The sequence below is a fragment of the Theropithecus gelada genome, chromosome 6 (genome assembly GCF_003255815.1).
Source record: "Theropithecus gelada isolate Dixy chromosome 6, Tgel_1.0, whole genome shotgun sequence".
Lineage (NCBI taxonomy): Eukaryota > Metazoa > Chordata > Mammalia > Primates > Cercopithecidae > Theropithecus > Theropithecus gelada.
The window spans coordinates 165,064,952-165,084,858 of record NC_037673.1 but is presented as its reverse complement, the minus strand read 5'-3'; the positions used below and the strand labels follow the sequence as shown (position 1 = coordinate 165,084,858).

The window sequence follows — 19,907 nt, the reverse complement described above, 5'->3', positions numbered from 1 at the left end:
GTGCTCTCTCTCTTTTTTTTTTTTTAGATGAAGTCTCGCTCCGTCACCCAGGCTAGAGTGCAGTGGCACGACCTCGGCTCACTGCAACCTCCCACTCCCGGGTTCAAGCCATTCTCCTGCCTTAGCCTCCCAAGTAGCTGGGATTACAGGTGCCCACCACCATGCCTGGCTAATTTTTGTATTTTTAGTAGAGTTGGTGTTTCACCATGTTGGCCAGACAGGTCTCAAACTCCTGACATCAGGTGATCCGCCTGCCTCGGCCTCCCAAAGTGCTGGGATTACAGGCATAAGCCACCACCCATCCTTGCTCTCACTTTTTGAGGTGTCTAGATGTTTATTTTATATTTGTAAAAGTAAGGGAGTCTATTTCTTTGTGTCTGGGATAAATAAGGATGTAAACTGCAGGATGACAGAAACTTGGGACTATCCACTTTTCTCTCTCAACTTCAACCATAGTGGAACACATAGTAGGTATTCAATTCATTTTTTTGGGAAATGAGCAGCTGAGCTGACACTTAATCTGTCAGTATTAAACATCTGAATGGCATGGCCAGGACTTTTCTGATGAATTTGTGAGGGGAAGGATTGCAGAAAGAGCTTTTATTGATATCCTTCATCCAGTAACTTTTTAACATCGAGCGAACACGCAATGTAAGCTCTCACTGCAATGAAATATTCAGAAACACAACTAGAGCAGTGGGAAATAATTGGCGTTTTTTTGTCCCCCATTGATACTTTGATTCCCTGGATCCCTGAGATAGGTGGTAGTTCTTTCAGGAAATGAGTCAGTTACTCCATTGTAATCTTCCTCAGACAAAGGCTGCCATTGACTGGACACCCAGCTGAAGGTACCAGAGCTTAGCTGGGACATATGCTTGGTGCTCATTTGATTTTGACAGTGACCCAACTGCAAACATATAATCTTGCTTATTAAGATAAATTGCCTGCAGAAGAGATGTACCTATTAAGATAAATCCTCCCTGAAGTCCACATTGTAGAATCCCCAGGGGATAATTTTTCCTGCATGTTTGTCCCTCCTGCTGTATAAAATAAGGTAAGCAAAACAGTGTCTGTCCCTTTAGTTCCTAGCACAGAGCGATGTGTTCCTAGCACAGAGCGATATATTAGAAAGTTGGAGTTCAGGGGGCGGGAGCAAAGACTGCAGCTTTATGTAAGATGGTAGTATTATTGAGAGTACAGGAAATTTTAGATTCGTAGATTATCCATCAAAAATTTTTAAATCCCTAAATGAGTTTTGATTGATACTGAATGCACCAATGGGCAGGTCTCCTACTAGGCAGAGAATGTGAAAGTAATTTAAATATATATTCAGGCCAAAGAGAATCAGAATGGTAATCCATTGCCTTGATCGCAAATCCAATAATGGTTCCAAATATAAATGCTTTTAAGATCATCCCCTATTTTAGCCTAACTAATCAAGAGTTGATGGAATTTTTTTTTAATGTTACTGAAAAGACGCCACATTGGTCTCAGTGCAGAGGGATTGAGGAGGTAGACAAAGAAGTGTAAACCTCATCAGACGCCAGATTGGGTTGTTCCCACGTTCTTTGGTCAGTTAGTTTCCCATGTAGCCTCTTGATCTTCGGTCCCAGATATGCTATCTTTTGATAGTGATATTTTAACCTGCTGAGGACTTGTAGATTTAGAACTATCCCCGAAGCCTTCTTAGGAATACTTTGGGGTGGATCTCCTTGGGTTCCTTCTATTGCTACTGGATCCTATCACCTGCTTCTTTGAACTTCACTGCTAAAGTCTCCTAGCTGGCAACATCTTCAGCAATCTGTCCTTGGGGTGCTGGAGCCACCACCCCCAGCATTCATGGAGGGCAGGCAGAGCCTGGGAATTTACATTTCTCCTGAGTGGTCCCTAACCAAGGACTGTCTGTTGCAAGGCTGCAAAAGCCCAGCTTCCTTGCTCAGAGACAGGAGTTCCCCATGGTATTGGACTAAGGCCAAGACTTCACCTGATTGTACTTTTATTTGCCTTTTCCATTCGGTTTCCATCCCTCACTGGTCTCTCCCGGGAGCACTTCATTAATCAATCACTTAACCCCCGTGTCCTTGGCTCGGTGTCTGCTTCTGAGAGAATCCAACACAAGACAGACCTTTTATTTCTGAATCCAGCTCTCCCGTTTTATCCAAAAGAATCTAGAATCAAACATGGCTACCCCTGTCCAGATGATAGATGAGAGAAACTTTAATCCCTCCCTCAGATTTTATGGAAAGAGTACAGCAACATTTATGTGTCTTATTCTTTGTAGAGTTGAAGGCATATGTCCTGGGGATGCGGAAAAAGGACATTTTCAGCAATGTCAATCCAATGCTAAATGGGAGGAAACTACACAAAAGGAAATGCAGCTATTCATTGAGTGCCTACAGTGTTCTAGATGCTGTGCAGAGTGCTCTGCAGAGCACTACAAGCTGTAGTTTAATGTCATAATGGCACTTGTACAGACTTACAGGTGGGACTGATATTTCTGGGTGCAGTATCCATATGACTTAGGAAAGCAGTCCCATTTGACAGTTGGAGATGTGAGACAGTCATGCAATTGACTAGATTCACACAACTAACGTGCAAATGATTCCACACGGTGCTCTACATGTAATCATTTCGCTCTCACAATTAACTGTTGAGGTTGGTAACACTAACATCCCCACTGTAAAGTTGGGGAAACTGAGGCAAAGAGCATTTTAATAACTTGAATGATCATACAGCTCGTAAGTAACCCCCCCTACTTCAGAAACAACAAATCTCCAAGTTTTGAGGCGCTTCCAAGCCCCATTTTGTAGCTTCAGAATTAATTTGGGAGCGACATCTAGGATCAAAGTCCCTCCACAAACTGCCATTTAACACAGAGAGGATTTCCTGGTAGCATGAATGTGACCAAGACAAGCGCATTGTCCCCAGCAGGGCAAAGAGGAGAACACGTTCCTGCTCCTAGTCTTGCAGGGCTGGGGGTGAAGGTGGGAACTGTCATTCTCTGCTCCTCCGAGAACAAAGCATGCCTGACATTGCAGGGAGGGCCCCAGGAAGCATTTCAAAACCTCCACTGGAACTAGACAGGCTTTCAATCCATTTATCAAAGTGTCTGTAGTTCCCATTTCAAGGTAGATGAAGCAATAATAAATTTGTGAAGAAAGTTAATCTGTGTCCAAAGCATTTTAGTAAATTAAAAAGGGGGGAGGGTGGCTGGAAGGGGGATATATTGGTTCTTGCCAACTCCTATTTGACTTACTGTCTCCTTAATAAGTCCTCTTTGGTCTTGTGTTTTTGGATGGAATAATCGGTCAGTTAATCATTTTCCGGAAGCTGGAAAATGCACTTTAGCTAATGCAGTTCTCCTTTTCTCTCAGAACCCTAATTATTTAAAAAGGCATCCCAATTCCTAGCCCTACTCCCCAACCAAGAAAGCCTTTCCCACCAGCCATCTTCCTTTACTTACCCAGATGCACCCTACTCCAATCTCATACCTTTCTTCTAGTGTTTAAAAAAAACAAAAATCCCCTTCTCGGGTCACTTCTGAGCATTTCTGCCCTCCTCAGCCCTGAGCTGCTTCCCTCATGAAAGGGGAGGCACTAAAACCCCAACAAGCAATTGGCCAGCACTAGGCTCTTGGGCATTGTGGATAGATTTTGTTATTTTTATTTAAGTGTCAATGGAAAATGGTGGCTCTTGTCTCTCTCAAGGATAGTACTTAACAATAGCTCCGTGCTCTGGCACCACGCTGAGATAAACACACTATTAGGAACTCTCACAAAGGCCCTGTGATAATTGTGAAGGGACCGTTACCGAAAATGAAGCACCCAGCCCTGAACCCTCCTCCACGCCCCATCAGTAACACCATTAAAGCTGTCAGTTTGTCAGCCCACTGAAGGTATTTATGAAATCAATATACAGTCCTGCAGATGGATGGCAGCAGTATTGTTAGCCGGAGAAGAGAGGCTCAATGAAAAATAAAATTAATAAAATTTACAAGCAGATTGTCATGGGGAACAGATAAATTCCCTACAATCTACTGTTTTGCTCAATTGGGACAGGAGAAAAGCAGTGACAGGGAGATGGAAAAAAAAGCTGTGTTTTAACTGGGCTCCTTAAAGTAGGAGCAAGGCTGGTTATATTTACAGCAAGAAAATAGTGAACAGAAACCAAAGCGTTGCCCCACCCAAGTGCAGGATTTCGCCTGTGTAGGAGGTCTCCCAGCAACATGGCCAGATTTTTCTGCTTAAATATCACTCTCCTCTCCTCATCCCACCGTATTGCAAACCAGAACCTTTGTACAACTGCTACTCCTCCCAGTATATTTTGGGATGTTGTCTATTCCAACAAGGTTAGTGCATTACTGGAATACATGCCCCCTCATCCAGCTTCCAGCTATGGTTCAAGCTGACAGCTCTATACCTCTCTCCTGTTTGCTGCCCCTGCCTCTGATTTTGATCACATCAACCATTTTCCAAAAGCGTGACTGGGGCTCATCTTCCAGAGCCGCCAGAGAGAGCAGCCAAGCCTGGGAGGGTAGTGGGCAAAGGCTCGGTGGCCTACAGACCAGCTTCATTTGGCAGAAAAGACTGGACTCATTGTGACTTCCAGAGCCTCGGGTGCTGCCCAGATGCCTGGTGGAAATTGCATTAGTCGGATGACAGGACCTGGGCCCCTGCTCCAGAGGCTGATGGAGAGCAGCTGAGTGGCCTTGGTGACACCGCCTGACCTCTGCTGTCATCATGGGCTTTGTTCAGCGCCCGGACTCCAGGCTGGAGCCCAGCTCATTGAATCAGGCCTGGCTGGGGGGAGCCTGAGACAGGGCTCATTGTGCATCTGAATTTACTTACATCGGTTGCAGACAGAGGAAAGTGGATTTGAGTTGGGAAGCACCCTGTTATTCAGCCCCAGAAACCACTAGTACTTATACCTGCACTCTACCCCAAGTCTGAGCCTTGTTTTGTGGGCCTAAAAGTGGCCCCAGATGATCCTCAAGTTTCGTTGTAGCTAGCTGCTCAGAGCACATGGCTTGTCTCAGCAGGGGATGGGAGATCAGAAAAAAGTGGACACCTCTTTTCTGTTTCCTCTTTTCCCTCCTGCCCCTTTGCAAAATGTTCATTTAGACTGCCCAGATTTTAGTGGAGGGCAGCCGTCTGATCTCTCCTGCCAAATATATCTGGAGTCATCTAAAGCTTTTGATTAGGTGCCCTTGGAAAATCAGCATGGGAGTGTCCACAGGTACAATCTGTCTCTAGGTCAACTCAGGACCCGTTTAACCTGTGACCAGCAAGGTCTCCTTATAGGACCCCATACCAAGGAAATAGTTGGACAAGTATCCCCAAAATGTGCATGCAGAGAAATTCACCCTAGTGTTTCTTTAAATAGCAAGTAAATAAATAAATGCCTACCCAACGATTTGGGACCATGTAGCCACTCATACAATTGGACGATATACAGCCATTAAAAATGTTGGTATCAATGCGCTACTAATGACAGGGACAGATGTTCTCAATATAGCAAACAAGAATAACAGGTTATAATAGACTGTATATTATGAGGTCATATTGGTGGAATATTATATATATAACTCGTGATTGGTAGCAGTAGTTAGATCTGCATTGTTAATTTTTTTTACCTTATATTTGAGGGGTTTTCGGGTGTTCTTTTAAAAAATAATTGCGTATGTATAGTGGTGTGTGTGTGTATGACACACCTTTTATATCTGAAGAAAGTGTAAAGGGCTCGCTGTGTCCCTAGCCCCTGGCTCTGCGCCCCCCACCACGCCATAGTCCTCAGAGAGGCTTCTGCAGCCCGTGGCTGTGCGGGACCAGCAGGAAGGAGGCCTGGCATGAGTGTTTTGCAGGGCCAGTTTGCACGCTCTGGAGCCCTGATGGGTCTTTACAGATTGATTACTTGTTGAGATCCAAGCAGGCCTCAGTTCTGAGTGAAAACAAGTGCACATGTTTGGTCTAGCAAAAACTAAAAGTGGGAAGCAAAACAAACAAACAAGCCCATCTCTTTGTTAGAAAGGAAATAAGGCTTTGGGAAGGCTTACAGCCTAGGACAAGACTTAGGTTTAGCCAGCTGTGGAACCTGACAGTATCCCTTACCCTCCTTAAAGCAACATGCTGGCACTGCTTAATGCTAGATGAGGTGCCTGTGGGACCCCCACTTCGGATGGATCTGTGGAAATGCAATTCGAATTTATCATGCCTGTCACTAAGAAGATCCAGGGGCCCCCAGGAATCTCTGGGACTCTAGAATAAGCTGAAGTGGTCATCCCGCATCAGAAAATCAGAATGGGCAGGCTCTGTTGCAATCCCACATGACAAAGGCAGATTGTCCTGAGCAGCAGAGGACAGCCCTGAGAGACGGGAGATTGAGCTGCGGCGTTGACCCCACAGTGGGGGAGGAGTGCCTGTGGGGCTTGGGAGCAGGGGCGGGGAGTGGGGGCAGGGGGGTGTCTCTGGGAGGTGGGAAAACAGAGAATTGGGTGCAGTATGTGCAACAAATAAGCCAGCATCTTGGCTCGTGGCCTGGAGGTGCGAGACCACCCACAGAGCCCGCCCTGGAGGCGAGCTGCTCCGCCTGGTAACCATTTCAGCAAAGGCCATCACTTGAAGAACAATGTGAATGCTTATAGCACCCGGGGCCTGAGACCAAACAGCCCCCATACACTCTGACGGCAGAGGCAGCAGCCTGGGTGGGGGGGATTGTTATCATTTAATGAGATGCAGATCCAGACAGCCCGGGTCTTTAACGCAGTGTGCCTCTTCTCTTCTTGTTTAGAGATTTGAGTGAAAACCAGATCCAGGGGATCCCGAGGAAGGCGTTCCGCGGCATCACCGATGTGAAGAACCTGTAAGTGATGTTTTCCTTGCTTCACTACAGATGTGGCTAACTCGGGCTCTCTGACCAGAGTGAGGGTGAGGGATGGGACAGGAGGGCGGTCCAGGTGCCTTCAGAGATGAGATTGAGGGCTGTGCTCGAGTGGTTTCTAGGGAACACACGTTGGATGCCACAATAGTGTCACAGAAACCTGTACTTCGCTGGTTTGTCATCCCCAGATATAAGCACTGGAGCCTCAGTGCCTGGTGACTTAGAGCCTGGCCCTACAGAGCCTTGGTGCAAGCCAGCTTTGCCCAGCGTCATTATCATCTTCTGTAAAATGGGGATGGTAACCTTGTGGGCATGTTTTGTGCAACTGAGAAAGTGTTTAAAAGAAAGAAATATCTTAATGTCTCATGCATAGTATGTGGTCAATCAATTGGAACATTGATGATGATGGTGCCGAAGCTCTCACTCTTACTAACAGCATCGTCATCGGCGCCTGAGAGACAGCGTGGAGACCTGTATCCCAGGAAGTTGGGGAGACATAGCCAGATCCACTTCCACTGCCCTAGGATTTTTTTTTATACTTTTTATTTTGAAATGATTTTTGATTCGCAGGAAGTTTCAAAAAATAGTAAACAAGTCCGTGTACTAGTTTCCTCCAATGGTAGCATCTGACATAACCACAGTACAGTATCAACACTAGGAAACTGGCATTGGTACAACCCACAGACGTTAGTTTTCAGATTTCACAGCTCCACGTGTACTCACTTGCGTACGCCTGTGTGAGCGCAGGCATGTGTAGTTCTGTGTGATTTCATCACGTGCAGATTCATGCAGCTGTCACCACAGTCAAGAGGCAGGACTATTCCAGCATGACATTTTTGAACTTTGACTATTTCCTACCTGGCTTCTACTACTGACCCCTTATTCATGACTCCTGGGCCCCTACGAGGACTATGCCTTGAATTTTCTGCCTAAACCATTGTGCCCACGGGGTCGGAACATGCTTTTGGAGAGGGATAGGGAAGACGGTCTGGTTTGGCTGAGCAAGCACTTCTGCCCAGTAACCTTCTCTGCAGCCCCAGATTCAATTTGAGACGTCTTAAGGGAGGCTCAAAAAAAAAGACATTGTTACTTTTCCCTATAATGAATGCAGAGGTTTTAGTTTACTGGCACACTGAAGGCAGCTGGTGATGGCTTCCAGATGCAGGTTATCTGCCTCCCCTGTGGCCTTAGCGGAAAGCTTTTGGTGTTTAACATGCAAAGCACACAAGAGGGCAGAGGCGTCTCTGGGGGTGGGTGGAAGGAACGGAGAAGCAGAGAGGACTTTGCAAGGGGCTTGAGGACAAGGAGGCTGCCCGCTGCTGCTTCTGAGGGTGTTTTCCCAAGAGCAGGAGAGGACGGGGTAGAGCAGCCACAGCCACAAAGAATGGGAGTTCCTTTGCAGGACAGGTATAGGTTTCTCTCAAGAAATAGCCTCCTGAGTTTACATCTTCCTGAGAAAATGAGATACAGAAAAGCCAAACCTTCAAAACCACTAAATAAATAGAGATCTTCTCTCATCCTGAACTGGCACTTTTAACATTTCAGAGTGCTTTTCTAGCATTTCGTTCCGTGCAGTCCAAGAACTCAAGACTGTTCACAGGAACCAGAAGCAACTATGTTAATTAGCCTGCCAGAATGTCAGGAGGCAAGAAAATGGAGGCCCAGAGAGGGCAGTGACTAACTCAAGGTCAACCAGCTTTCTGATGATTGAACCCCAAAAGAACATTTTGCGTATATGAAGTGATATATCGGTCAGATCTCATGACACTAATTTTAAATGGATCCATTAACCAAAAAGAACATATTGTATTGATGTATAAGCAGGGCTGGACAGTTAATTACCAACTATGTTTTTGATTGTTAAGAAAGCAAATAATCCCACGATGGTTCTTTTTTTTTTTTGAGACGGAGTCTTGCTCTGTCACCCAGGCTGGAGTGCAGTGGCGCACTCTCAGCTCACTGCAAGCTCCACCTCCCGGGTTCACGCCATTCTCCTGCCTCAGCCTCTCCTGAGTAGCTGGGACTACAGGTGCCCGCCACCACGCCTGGCTAATTTTTTTGTATTTTTAGTAGAGATGGGGTTTCACCATGTTAGCCAGGATGGTTTCGATCTCCTGACCTCATGATCCACCCGCCTCGGACTCCCAAAGTGCTGGGATTACAGGCTTGAGCCACTGCGTCCGGCCCCACAATGGTTCTTAATAGTTGCTAGGGTTTCTCAGATTTTGTTTTACAGGGTCTCTTTCCCCCCCCCCCTTATAATATCTCTAACTATGCAAAGGCCTCAGGACTTAAAAGGTTCAAGATTCTACAAACCCAGACTCAAGTCACTCCAGCACCCACCATCAGCCCACCCTCTAAGCCATGCAAATGTGTATTACTCAGGATCCTGAACTCAGTGAGGGTCTTCTTTTTGTTTATACTCACTACCAGCAGCTGGGCTTTGGGGAAGAAGGAAAGGGAAGTGAACTCACTGCCTAAAGGATGAATTAACCAAAAACACCTAAGGGGAATTGAGTACTGTGTACTTCTAATCAGTTCAGTCAGCAGGCACTTGTCAGGCAGAACCCATGAGGCCCCAGAAGTACAATTCATGTCCTCCAGTAGCTTACAGTGAAACTGGGGACAAGAATCATGTACATACAAGAAAATGTTTAGTAAAGTACCAGTCAACATGAAAGTTGGCTAATGAGTAGCTGTACGTAACGAGGGGCTCTCAGAGCTCAGAAGGAACAGACAGCTTTAGGCAATGTAGCCTAGTGGTTAGAAGCATGGTTTTGGCAGTCTGATAGACGGATGTATGAATTCCATGTGTTCTAGGTTCTGAGTCTGTGATGTTAAACACGTTACTTGACACTTCTAAGCCTAGGTTTCCACTATATAAAATGAGGATAATAGTTGGACTTACCTCCTAGGGTTTTTGTGGAAGTTAATAAAGTAATGCATATGAATAACTTAGTCCTATGCTTGATGCATGGAAGGTGTTTAGAAAACTCTAACTACTGTTGCTCCTGTATTCCTTTGTTACAATAGTAAAGACTGTAGCTGGGCCTGAATGGTGGTTAGAATTCACAAAGTAATGAAGATGGTGCGTGCAAAGTGTAAAGGCAAAACTGTGTTTCCAGCAGACATTTCATGGGAGTGGAGTGGAGGGATCTGAGGCAGAAGAGTGTGTGATTGGGTTAGAAAGAGGTGGAAGCCGGTTGCTGGAGAGCCTTGACTGCGAGGAGCATGGGCTTTAGATGTAGACACTAAGAATGTGGATGGCTTTTGCCCTGGGACAGATCATGGTGAAAATATTTATTCTGGAAGAGGAACCGAGGACAGGAGGAGGTGGCAGAAGGAAAGGTCGGGGCAGGAGATGAGGCTGTAGTCCAATGTGAGGGTTCCTGCTCGTATCTCTCTCACACTCTCCCGGGAGAGAGCAGCCGGAAGTGGAGAAAGAGGCCAAAGTAAGCAGTCCCTGGGGACAAAATCAACAGATCTTGGCGGTCAGCGAGTTATTAGAGGCCATGGAAAAAGAAGTGAAAAATGATTAGTTCCAAGTTCAGACAACACAGAGAATGACGGCAAATTCTCATAATCATTCATTCACACACCCATCAAACTATTTTTTGAGTTCCTTCTAAGTGCTAGTTCTGGGGAAAACGGCAGGGATTAAGATGTATCAGTGTAAATCTGTGAGCTCTGTCTTCTTGGAGCTTCCACTTCACAGAAATGGAAAGTTCAGGAGCAGGAGCCGAGCTTGGAAGATCCTGAGTTGGTTTGTAATCACATTGGGTGTGAAGTGCTGTCACGTCTTCCGTCAGCATTGTGGACAGAGCATCTTCTCTGTGTGAGGAAGTTTGTGATCTGACATCCCGTCCAGTTCCTGCTGGTTGAAGGACTTCGCTAAAGCCACGCTATGTCTCTGGTCCTCAGCTTCCTTGGTTTTAATAAGAGGGAGTGAGACTAAATAATCGTATAGCCCAAGAGAAAATCTCATGTGAGTAATTAAAGCTATAGGACCTGAGCTGAGGATCTGATGCTTCATGGAGGGGAAGCGTCTGGACGGAGGTGATAATGAGGCTGTGTGTTTAAATATGCATTGGCACATGGAAAATAGGAGACACTTCGCACAAATTAAATTTCTATAAAACCTGCTAAGGAAACACTCCTCCTACTACCAGTCCTCAATTATGGAGACTGTCTACCTTGTGAATGATAAATAGCAAATTTGAAATCTCAGAGATGCACATCCCTGTCATCAGCCTGTTTGAGAACCACTCCCCAGCCCCGAGCCTACTCCACCACAGTGGGTGAGCCCAGGGAATTCACACCATTCCACTATTACCTTAAAGAGTAGAAGATGAACTACTGGCACATCCAGCTTCAAACTGCATGCTATGTAAAATGACAACCAGTTGGGCCTATGTGTAACACCATATGCTTTATTAAAAGGAGAAAATCAAAAACTATCTGGTTTAAAAAATAATTTTTGGAGTTCTGACGTCTATTTTCTTTGCTTGCGCTGACATTTCCCTTCAAGAAAGAAGAGGCTGTGTCCGGGCGCGGTGGCTCATGCTTGTAATCCCGGCACTTTGGGAGGCCGAGGCGGGCGGATCACCTGAGGTCAGGAGTTCGAGACCAGCCTGGCCAACGTGGTGAAACCTGTCTCTACTAAAAATACAAAAATTAGCTGGGTGTAGTGGCAGGCACTTATACTCTCAGCTACTCAGGAGGCTGAGGCAAGAGAACTGCTTGAACCCAGTAGGCAGAGGTTGCAGTGGGCCAAGATCACACCATTGTACTCCAGCCTGGAAGACGAGTGAAACTCAGTTTAAAAAAAAAAACAAAAAAAGAAACTGTGATACCATATTTTCCACATAAAATTAAGTTTTCATCAATGTGTATAATTTGGTAAAAGTCAGCAGATAAAATTAAGCCTAGGCCTCTGGAACTAACCTGCCGTCAGTAACACGTCCAACCATCTTTTGGACTTCCGCCGTGGACACTTCCATCTACCCAGGTTCCTTTCCCCACAGCCATGCCGGCAAACAGGACCAATAAAGGGACCACAGAAGCTGCTGCAGAGCAGAGTCCCTATTCACCTAAGCAAGTAGGCAAGCATGCAACTTTTATCAGGGCCAAGAGAAAGGATGCAGGCGGCCTCTGAGTCCTGTGGACCTGAGGAGCCACTAACATGATGCTCTCAATGAAGGGACTGGACGCTTGCCCCTCCAGACCGCAGAAGGAGGCCCCTAATTGCTTCCTGCTTCTCCAGAGAAGAGAGAGAAAGTAATTATCTGGGGATGCCATTCTACGCAATTACTGAAAGCTGGTTTAATGGGCTGGTCTCATTCTCCACTACCTGCCTAGAAGGGCGGGAGGTGCTATATTTAAGGACAAACAGGCAGTTCGATGGACGAAGTGATCTATCTGGACGAAGAAAGAGACCATTAGAGAGACTGTCCTGCAGAGACCAACACTCATCACACCACTATGAAATGCCTACTGTATGCAGAAACTGTGCCAGGTAGTGGACAAAGGCACAGCGAAAAAGAGAGAGAAGGAGAGGAAGAAAAAGAAATCATAGAAAGACATAGAGATAGAACCAAAGGAAATGAATTGGGAAAACAAGAGAGATGACAGACCACAATCCAGCCGAGCCTAATAAGAAAAAGACAAAAACCAGTATAGATTGTTTTTTTTTTTTAAATGTCCCCTTGCCCTGTCTTTCTCAGCAGTTATGTTTTCCTCTGTTTTTCAGTTTCTATTTGCGAGGACTCTGTAGGACATGCATTCCAGAAGGGAAAATCAATAACCCCTGTCTCTGCCAGCTAGCAGAATTCGGAATTGACGCTTTGAAAACAAAGCTGGGCAGGCAGCCTTTGTGTTCTCTAGTTAGTCCGTGTTGCCGCACTGCCCGCGTCTACCCTCCTACTTCCTGAGATTAATGAGGGCTGTCTCCGCCCCGGTGAGCAGGCGGTAATCTCATGTGAGGATGAGCGAGGTGTGGGGAGGGACGCCAGCACCCGTTCACCGGTAGCATCTCTGTCTGCTCATCTCAGCAGCCATTTGTTTTGTCACTGCACCTGGAGCAGCGTCCACACTCCTGGTCTTCTCCTGCAAGGCTGTACATGAACTGGGTGCTCTCACTTATCTCATGCTTCCCATGCTCCTTTACATTCCCTGAACATCCCAAGCTCCTTACTGCCCCAGGACCTTTGCACTTGCTGCTCCCTTAACATAAGATGCTACACCCTCAGACTTCCACACAGCCAGCTCCTTCTGATCCTTCACGTCCCGGCTCAAATGTTGCCTACTGTCCCCCACTGCCTTCCCTCTCTATCCCATCACCCAGTCGTATTTCTTCAGAGCACTTTTCACCCTCTGAAATTACCTCATTTATTTCTTGTTACTGATGTTATCCTGTTATTACTTGTCTCTGGATGCACATAGTAAACCTATGTACACAGATATCCTGCCTGTTTCAATCACTGCGGCATCCCCAGTACTCAAATGGTTCATGGCAGAGAGTAAAGTGGACTAGAAATGTATTGAAAGAATGACTTTGTTCATTCATTTCACAGGTGTTTGCCGATGGCCTGTTACATATCAGAAATCATACACATTGTTAAAATGTTTTATATGAAAAGTATATATACTATACCATAGAAATAATATACCATAGTAGTATTATTATTGTGTAAGAATAGTATTGGAAAGAATAAGGTACCATTCTCGTATCCGAAGAACTCACAGTCTAATGATATTCCCATTTTCCAGATGACAAAATTAAGTTTACTAGTGAGGGAATCAATTAGTAAACCAGCACTCATAGGACATGGGTTAAGGCTTCGTTGGAGGTAAGGACAACTATGTGTGGAAGCCCAGGGAGACAGGTCTCATTCTGGCTTCATTCAGGAAATGACATAAGTTGGGTCTTGAAGGTTGCATAGGAGTTCATCTAGGGGAAAGATATTGCAGGCAGAAGGAACAGTGTGTGAAAATTCACCAACATATATAAAGGGACAGAGGTGTGTGAAAGAGTTGATGCTTGTGAGAGAGTTGTGACTGGAGTATAGCTAGCAAGAAAGGCAATAAAGAGCAATGAGGTTAGGGAGATGGGGAGGTTCAGGAAGGGAGGACCTGGAACCCCATGATCCATAGAGCAGTGGGGGTTCATTGAGGGGTTCCTAATAGGGGAGTGGCATGATCAGATTTTCACTTAAGAAAAACAGCTCCAGCAGCAGTGGGGAGCGTGGATTGCTGAGAGGCAGAGACTGAAGCTGTGTGGGTAGTGAGGAGACTTGTGCAGTTGTTCAGAAATCATGGGAGGCCTAAATCGAGCAGATAAAGTGGATCTAAAAAGGCAGAGTCAAACTGCAGGGACTCAGGGGCTAGCTGGGTGGGGGAACTGAGTGCCTGTTACCAGGGCTTATCAACCAGAGACAGAGGTGTACTTCAGTGCAAGCCGGCTCTGATGCAGGAAGAGTGCCTGGCTCTCATCACAAGGGGTGCTGCATCTTGAAGGGGGATTTAGGAAAATCTGCTCATTTGAGGCAAGGCCATGCAGATTCATCATCTTCCCAAAGAGCAGCAAGTTTCCCAGTCTTCCCTGCTTTGCATTCCTGGCTGAGAGTGTCAGGTTCAGAATTGCTGCTAGAGGAAGTTGCACTGGGCCCCAGTTTGCTAAGTGCTACCCAAAAATGCTATCTAAAGAAAGGGGTCATGCCTCCCTGCCTGACTGCCTCACTCCACCTTTCTCTTTCCCTTCCTTTCTTCTTTTTTTTCCTCCCTCTTATCCTCCCTTCCCCCTCATTCCTTCCTATTGCCCTTGCTCCCTTCCTCTCTTCCTGTTTCCCTTTCTCCTTTCATTTCTTTTTCTTCTTCTTCTTTTTTTTTTTTTTTTTTTGAGACGGAGTTTTGCTCTTGTTGCCCAGGCTGGGATGCAGTGGCTCAATCTCGGCTCACTGCAACCTCCGCCTCCTGGGTTCAAGTGATTCTCCTCTCTCAGCCTCCCGAGTAGCTGGGATTACAGGTGGCTGCCACCACACCTGGCTAATTTTTTTGTATTTTTAGTAGAGATGGGGTTTCACCATGATGATCACTCTGGTCTTGTACTCCTGACCTCAGGTGATCCACCCGCCCCAGCCTCCCAAAGTGCTGGGGTTACAGGCATGAGCCACCATGCCCAGCCACCTTCCTCCTTTCATTTCTCCCTTCTTCCCCCTCTTTCTTCCTCCTTCTTTCTCTCCCTCCCTTCTTTCCTGTTTTCTTCCCTTCGCCCTCTCTTCTTCCCTCTCTCTTCCTCCCTCCCTTCTTCCCTCTTCCCCGCTTTCTCTTTTCCTCCTCTATCTTCCTCCTTTCCTTCCTCTTTCCCTCCCTCCCCTCTCTTTCTCCCTCTCATTCTTTCTCCCTCCCTCCTTTTCTGCCTGTCTTCCTCCCTTCTTTCCTTCCTTTCTTCCACTCTTCCTTTTTTTCCATTCATCCTTACACAAATTACCACTGAGCCCTTACTCTTGTCAGACCTGAAGCAAATCTTAAGAAAGATGAGTAAGACACAGTCCTGCTCCTGTGACTTTTTGTCTACAGGGGGAGTCATACACAGCAAGCATATATCATAGGATAAGCATGCCCCAGGGCACTCTTCTCTATTTGCCCCAGGGCCAATAGCATAATAATAGCTCGATAAATACCAGCTGATTAGTTAAATTTCCTGACATGAGAAAAATGGTAGAAGAAACAGGTAGATTTGACTCCATTCGTCTGATAAAGGCGCATACAGTATTATCTAAAAGCAGGGAGAGAGTGGTGGGAAATGCCCCATCCCAGAAGTTCTGCCTGGGATTGGAAGTTACACTGATGACAAGTAGAATTTCTTCTAGGCCGAGATGACACAGTTTCATAGACAGTACAACAGGTCTTCTGGCAGACTTTGCATATTTCCTAAAACACTCCTCCCTGCGTTGTAACTGTCTACTCAGCTGTCCTCCTCCTCCTGCTGTAGCCTGTAAGTTATGTAAAAGGAGAGGCTGAGTCTGCCTTTTTCATTGTTCTATTTTCAAGAGTTAATCCTGTGCCTGGTACATAGTAGATGCTCAATAATCAATAAGCAAAGGAATAAATGACTTGCAGAACAAAGAGTTTCCAGTTTTAGGGAACAGCTGAAACCCTGAATGAGTGAATGAATGAAGGGGCATGATTATATCCTAGCAAAGAAGAATAAAATCAAGGCAGCAAGAAGGAGCCCAGAGAAGCATTGATGTTTTTTCAGGATAATGGAGACCATTATTTTAAATCCAGCATTGCAATTTATTATCTGAGACAATTTGATTTGTGGACGATTTTTTTTTAAAACTCATCACAAGTATTTAACCCCTTTGAGCACGAAATGCACAGCAAGCAAGGTGTTTAAAACAAGCATACAAAATAGAATCCTGTCTTTCATATACTCTGGCAAAAAGGCACAGTGATTCTGAGCCCCTCAAAGTAGGACTCAGGGGTCTTAGGAGACATTTGCCATTGGACTGAGTCTTTGCCTCGTGATTTTTAGCTCCACAGAGAATGTAAGGGAGATGAGTATTAACGTGGAGATCACACACTGAGACTCTAGTATCTGTTGATGTTCTGATTCTTTATCTTATTGGGGCCAAGTGAGTATAGTGATTAAAAGTATGAATTTTGGAATCAGGTTTGATTTTTTTTTCAGCTTTGTCCCTCACTACCTGTGTGAGCTTGGCCAGGTTTCTCAACTCTTAGTCTATAAAATAGAGAAAATACTAGTGAGGAGTCTAGGAGGGAGAAACTATGTGTCTCACGTTTGTACATTGCTTTCTGGTTTGCACACAGCCTTCACGTGTATTATCTTATTTTTGAGAGAGAGAGAAAGTAAGTCTAGCTTTGTCAACCAGGCTAGAGTGCAGTGGCAGGACATTGGCTCACTGCAGCCTCTGCCTCCTGGACTCAAGTGATCCTTCTGCCTCAGCCTCCCAAGTAGGTAGGACTACAGGTGTGAGCCACCACAACTAGCTTATTTATTTATTTATTTATTTATTTATTTATTTATTTTAGAGATAGGGTTTTGCCATGTTGCCCAGGCTGGTCTTGAACTACTGGGTTCAAGTGATCCGCCTGCCTCAGCCTCCCAGAATGCTGCGATTACAGGTGTGAGTCACTGTACCAGGCCATATGTATTATCTTGTTTAATTACCACAACAGTCTTGCAGGACCACTAGGGAAAAGTTGCTTATCCTCTAGATAGAGAGGTGGAAATGGAGGCTCAGATTCAGAAACTCTCCCGAGGCCACAGAGCTGGTCATGGAAAGGCTGCAGTGGGATCCCAAGATTAGTGTGGCCTCTCAGGCAGTGTTTTTCTGAGTGATTTGGCCAGAAAAAACCCTGAGATTTGGTGAACGTGGAGGGATGCCTTGAAGGAAATGCAGATACAGACAGATCCATGGGGAATGTTGGAAAAGCATTTCTGGCTTGGTATCAGCCAAGACCCAAGGTAGGAGCAGGCCACGAAGGTCACAGTTGGGACAGAATTTCCAAGAAGACCATCAAGATTGTCTGAAAGTATGAACTTTTGGCCAGGCACAGTGGGTCACACCTGTAATCCCAGCACTTTGGGAGGCCGAGGCGAGTGGATCACGAGGTCAGGAGATCAAGACCATCCTGGCTAACACGGTGAAACCCCGTCTCTACTAAAAATACAAAAATTTAGCCGAGCGTGGTGGTGGGTGCCTGTAGTCCCAGCTACTTGGGAGAGGCTGAGGCAGGAGAATCACTTGAACCTGGGAGGCAGAGGTGCAGTGAGCTGAGATTGTGCCACTGCACTCCAGCCTGAGTGACAGAGTGAGACTCCGTCTCCAAAAAAAAAAAAAAAAAGAAGAAAGTATGAACTTAAAATAAAAATTAATAGACTTTAATTTTTAGAGCATTTTTATATTTTTAGAGCATTTTTAGGTTTACAGAACAATTGAGTGGAAAGTGTAGAGAGTTTCCATATACCCCCAACACACAACCACACAGTTTCTCTTACTATTAACACCTTGCATTAGTGTGGTATGTTTGTTACCACTGCTGAGCCAATATTGATACATTATTAACTAAAGTCCCTAGTTTACATTAGGGTTCACTGTTTGGTTTGTATGTTGGATGGGTTTTGACAAGTGTGTAATGACATGTATCCACCATTACAGTGTTATCCCGAATAGTGTCAGTACCCTAAAATTCCCTGTGTCCCACCTATTCATCCTTCCTTCCATTCCCCCAAGCCCTAAAGTGTGAGCTTTTAATCATGCAGATAAATTCTTTCATCTTCACAACAGCTTATATTTATTTGGTTTTTCATACTCTCAGATAAGAGTCTCCTTTTTCTTCTTTGAAAGAGGGTGAGTGACTCCCATGTGTCAAAGTGCATAGAGCAAGTCAGCAGGACAGCCAAGCCCTGACCCAGCTTCCCAGCCACAGTGTGAGGTGTATGAGTGTGAAAGTCTCTCCTTCAGAGAAAAGACCCGTGGTCCAAAGATCTGCCCATGCCTGGAGCTGTGCTTCCCTATAGAAGCTCTCAGGAGGCTGACATAATGGTGAAGTGCTCAGACTCTGCAGTCAGGCTGCCTGCAGTCCAAACCCTGGTTCTTACCACCTTTATGACCTTAAGCAAATTGCATACCTCCTTCTTAGCCTCAGTTAACCCATATGTTAAGTGGAAATAATATTATCCCCCTTTATGATGTTGGTTTGAAGATTAGTAATTATTATTGCTGCTTTTATTCCATCTCTGAGAATTAATTAGGCCCAGGTTATCACATCTTAGAGACTAAATCTTCCCTTCCTAGACAAATACGTATCCAAGAAAAAAGTCTTATTTACAGTTTCCTGGCTCTGAAATGACCCTCCCTACCTAGTAAAGATATTTAACTTCATCACTCCTTCTGTTATTTCTTTGAGTGGGGCTGACCTGTTCTGGCATATGGCTTCATTATAATGGGCTAGATATAAAGTAGGCCAGAGAAAAAGAGGGTCTAACTTCCCTGCCCTGTCCCTTCCTCTTGTCCACACTGAGACATGGAAAAGACCAAAAGAACTCAGGAGTCCCAGCTCCGCTATTAACCGCTGCCTGCCTAGGGTAGGCTGAAAATTGGCTCTTCTAAAAATGCCTACATCCTAATCTGTAACGTATGTGAGTGTGTACTCCACATAGCAAAAAGGATTACAAATTAAGAATTAAGTTTCTTCAAATGGATAGATTATCCTAGATTATTTGAGGAGATCCAATATAATCAGAAGGGTCTTTATAAGAAAAACGACATGTGCTGGAAGCAGAGAGAGAAAACACCATGTGATTCAGGGAAGGAGGACTGCCCCATCCTAGAAAAGACAGGAAAACAGATTGTTCCCTGGGGCGTCCAGAAGGAACGCAGTCCCGCCGACACCTTGACACGAGCCCAGTGAAACTGATCTAGGACTTCTGACCTCCAGCATTCTAAGATAATAAGTTCGTGTTGTGTTAAGACACTCAGTTTGTGGTAATTTGTTAGAGCAGCCGTGGGACACCAGTACTAGAACCACCCTCAGGCTGTCACCCAACCCTGTCATCTGGATTTCCTCTTCTATTAAAATAAATCATTGACATAAAATCAGTGAATTTCACTTTGTATTCTGAGAAACTCTGGTGCTTCAAGAGCCCACAGATAGTTACTTTTCAACAGTGATAAAGATTTAAATTGTCTCTTTTAGACATTAGTGTGCGACATGAGATTTTGTGTCACAAAGAGCCTAATGGGGTGAAAAAAGGCTTGAAAAAAAAACCACTGGACTTGATAAATAATCTTTCAGTTCTACTCATATTGCAAAGTTTGATGGTTCTCTGAGGCCATCTTCCACCAGGAAGGAGCTAGGTTTGGTCATCGAGATAAAATTCAGTGGCAGGGTCAAGAAGCCAGCATCGGTCGGGGGGAGGACAGCAGGGATAACGCCAGGTCTCTGGACTCACAGCTGGACTTTGGAACTTGACTCCAAGGTTGAGGGTCTCAGCCGGGCTC

The 19,907-nt window shown here is 45.3% G+C and overlaps 1 protein-coding gene across 4 annotated transcripts in view; it reads left to right on the top strand.

The window, feature by feature from the left end:
• The window catches only part of SLIT3 (slit guidance ligand 3), a 641,659-nt gene that overhangs the window by 412,520 nt on the left and 209,232 nt on the right, over window positions 1-19,907 (top strand). For all 4 annotated transcript variants that reach the window (XM_025387957.1, XM_025387956.1, XM_025387959.1 and 1 more), the window contains exon 5: window positions 6,787-6,858. In XM_025387957.1, coding sequence (XP_025243742.1) covers window positions 6,787-6,858 — 72 coding nt within the window. The remainder of the gene's footprint in view (window positions 1-6,786; window positions 6,859-19,907) is intronic.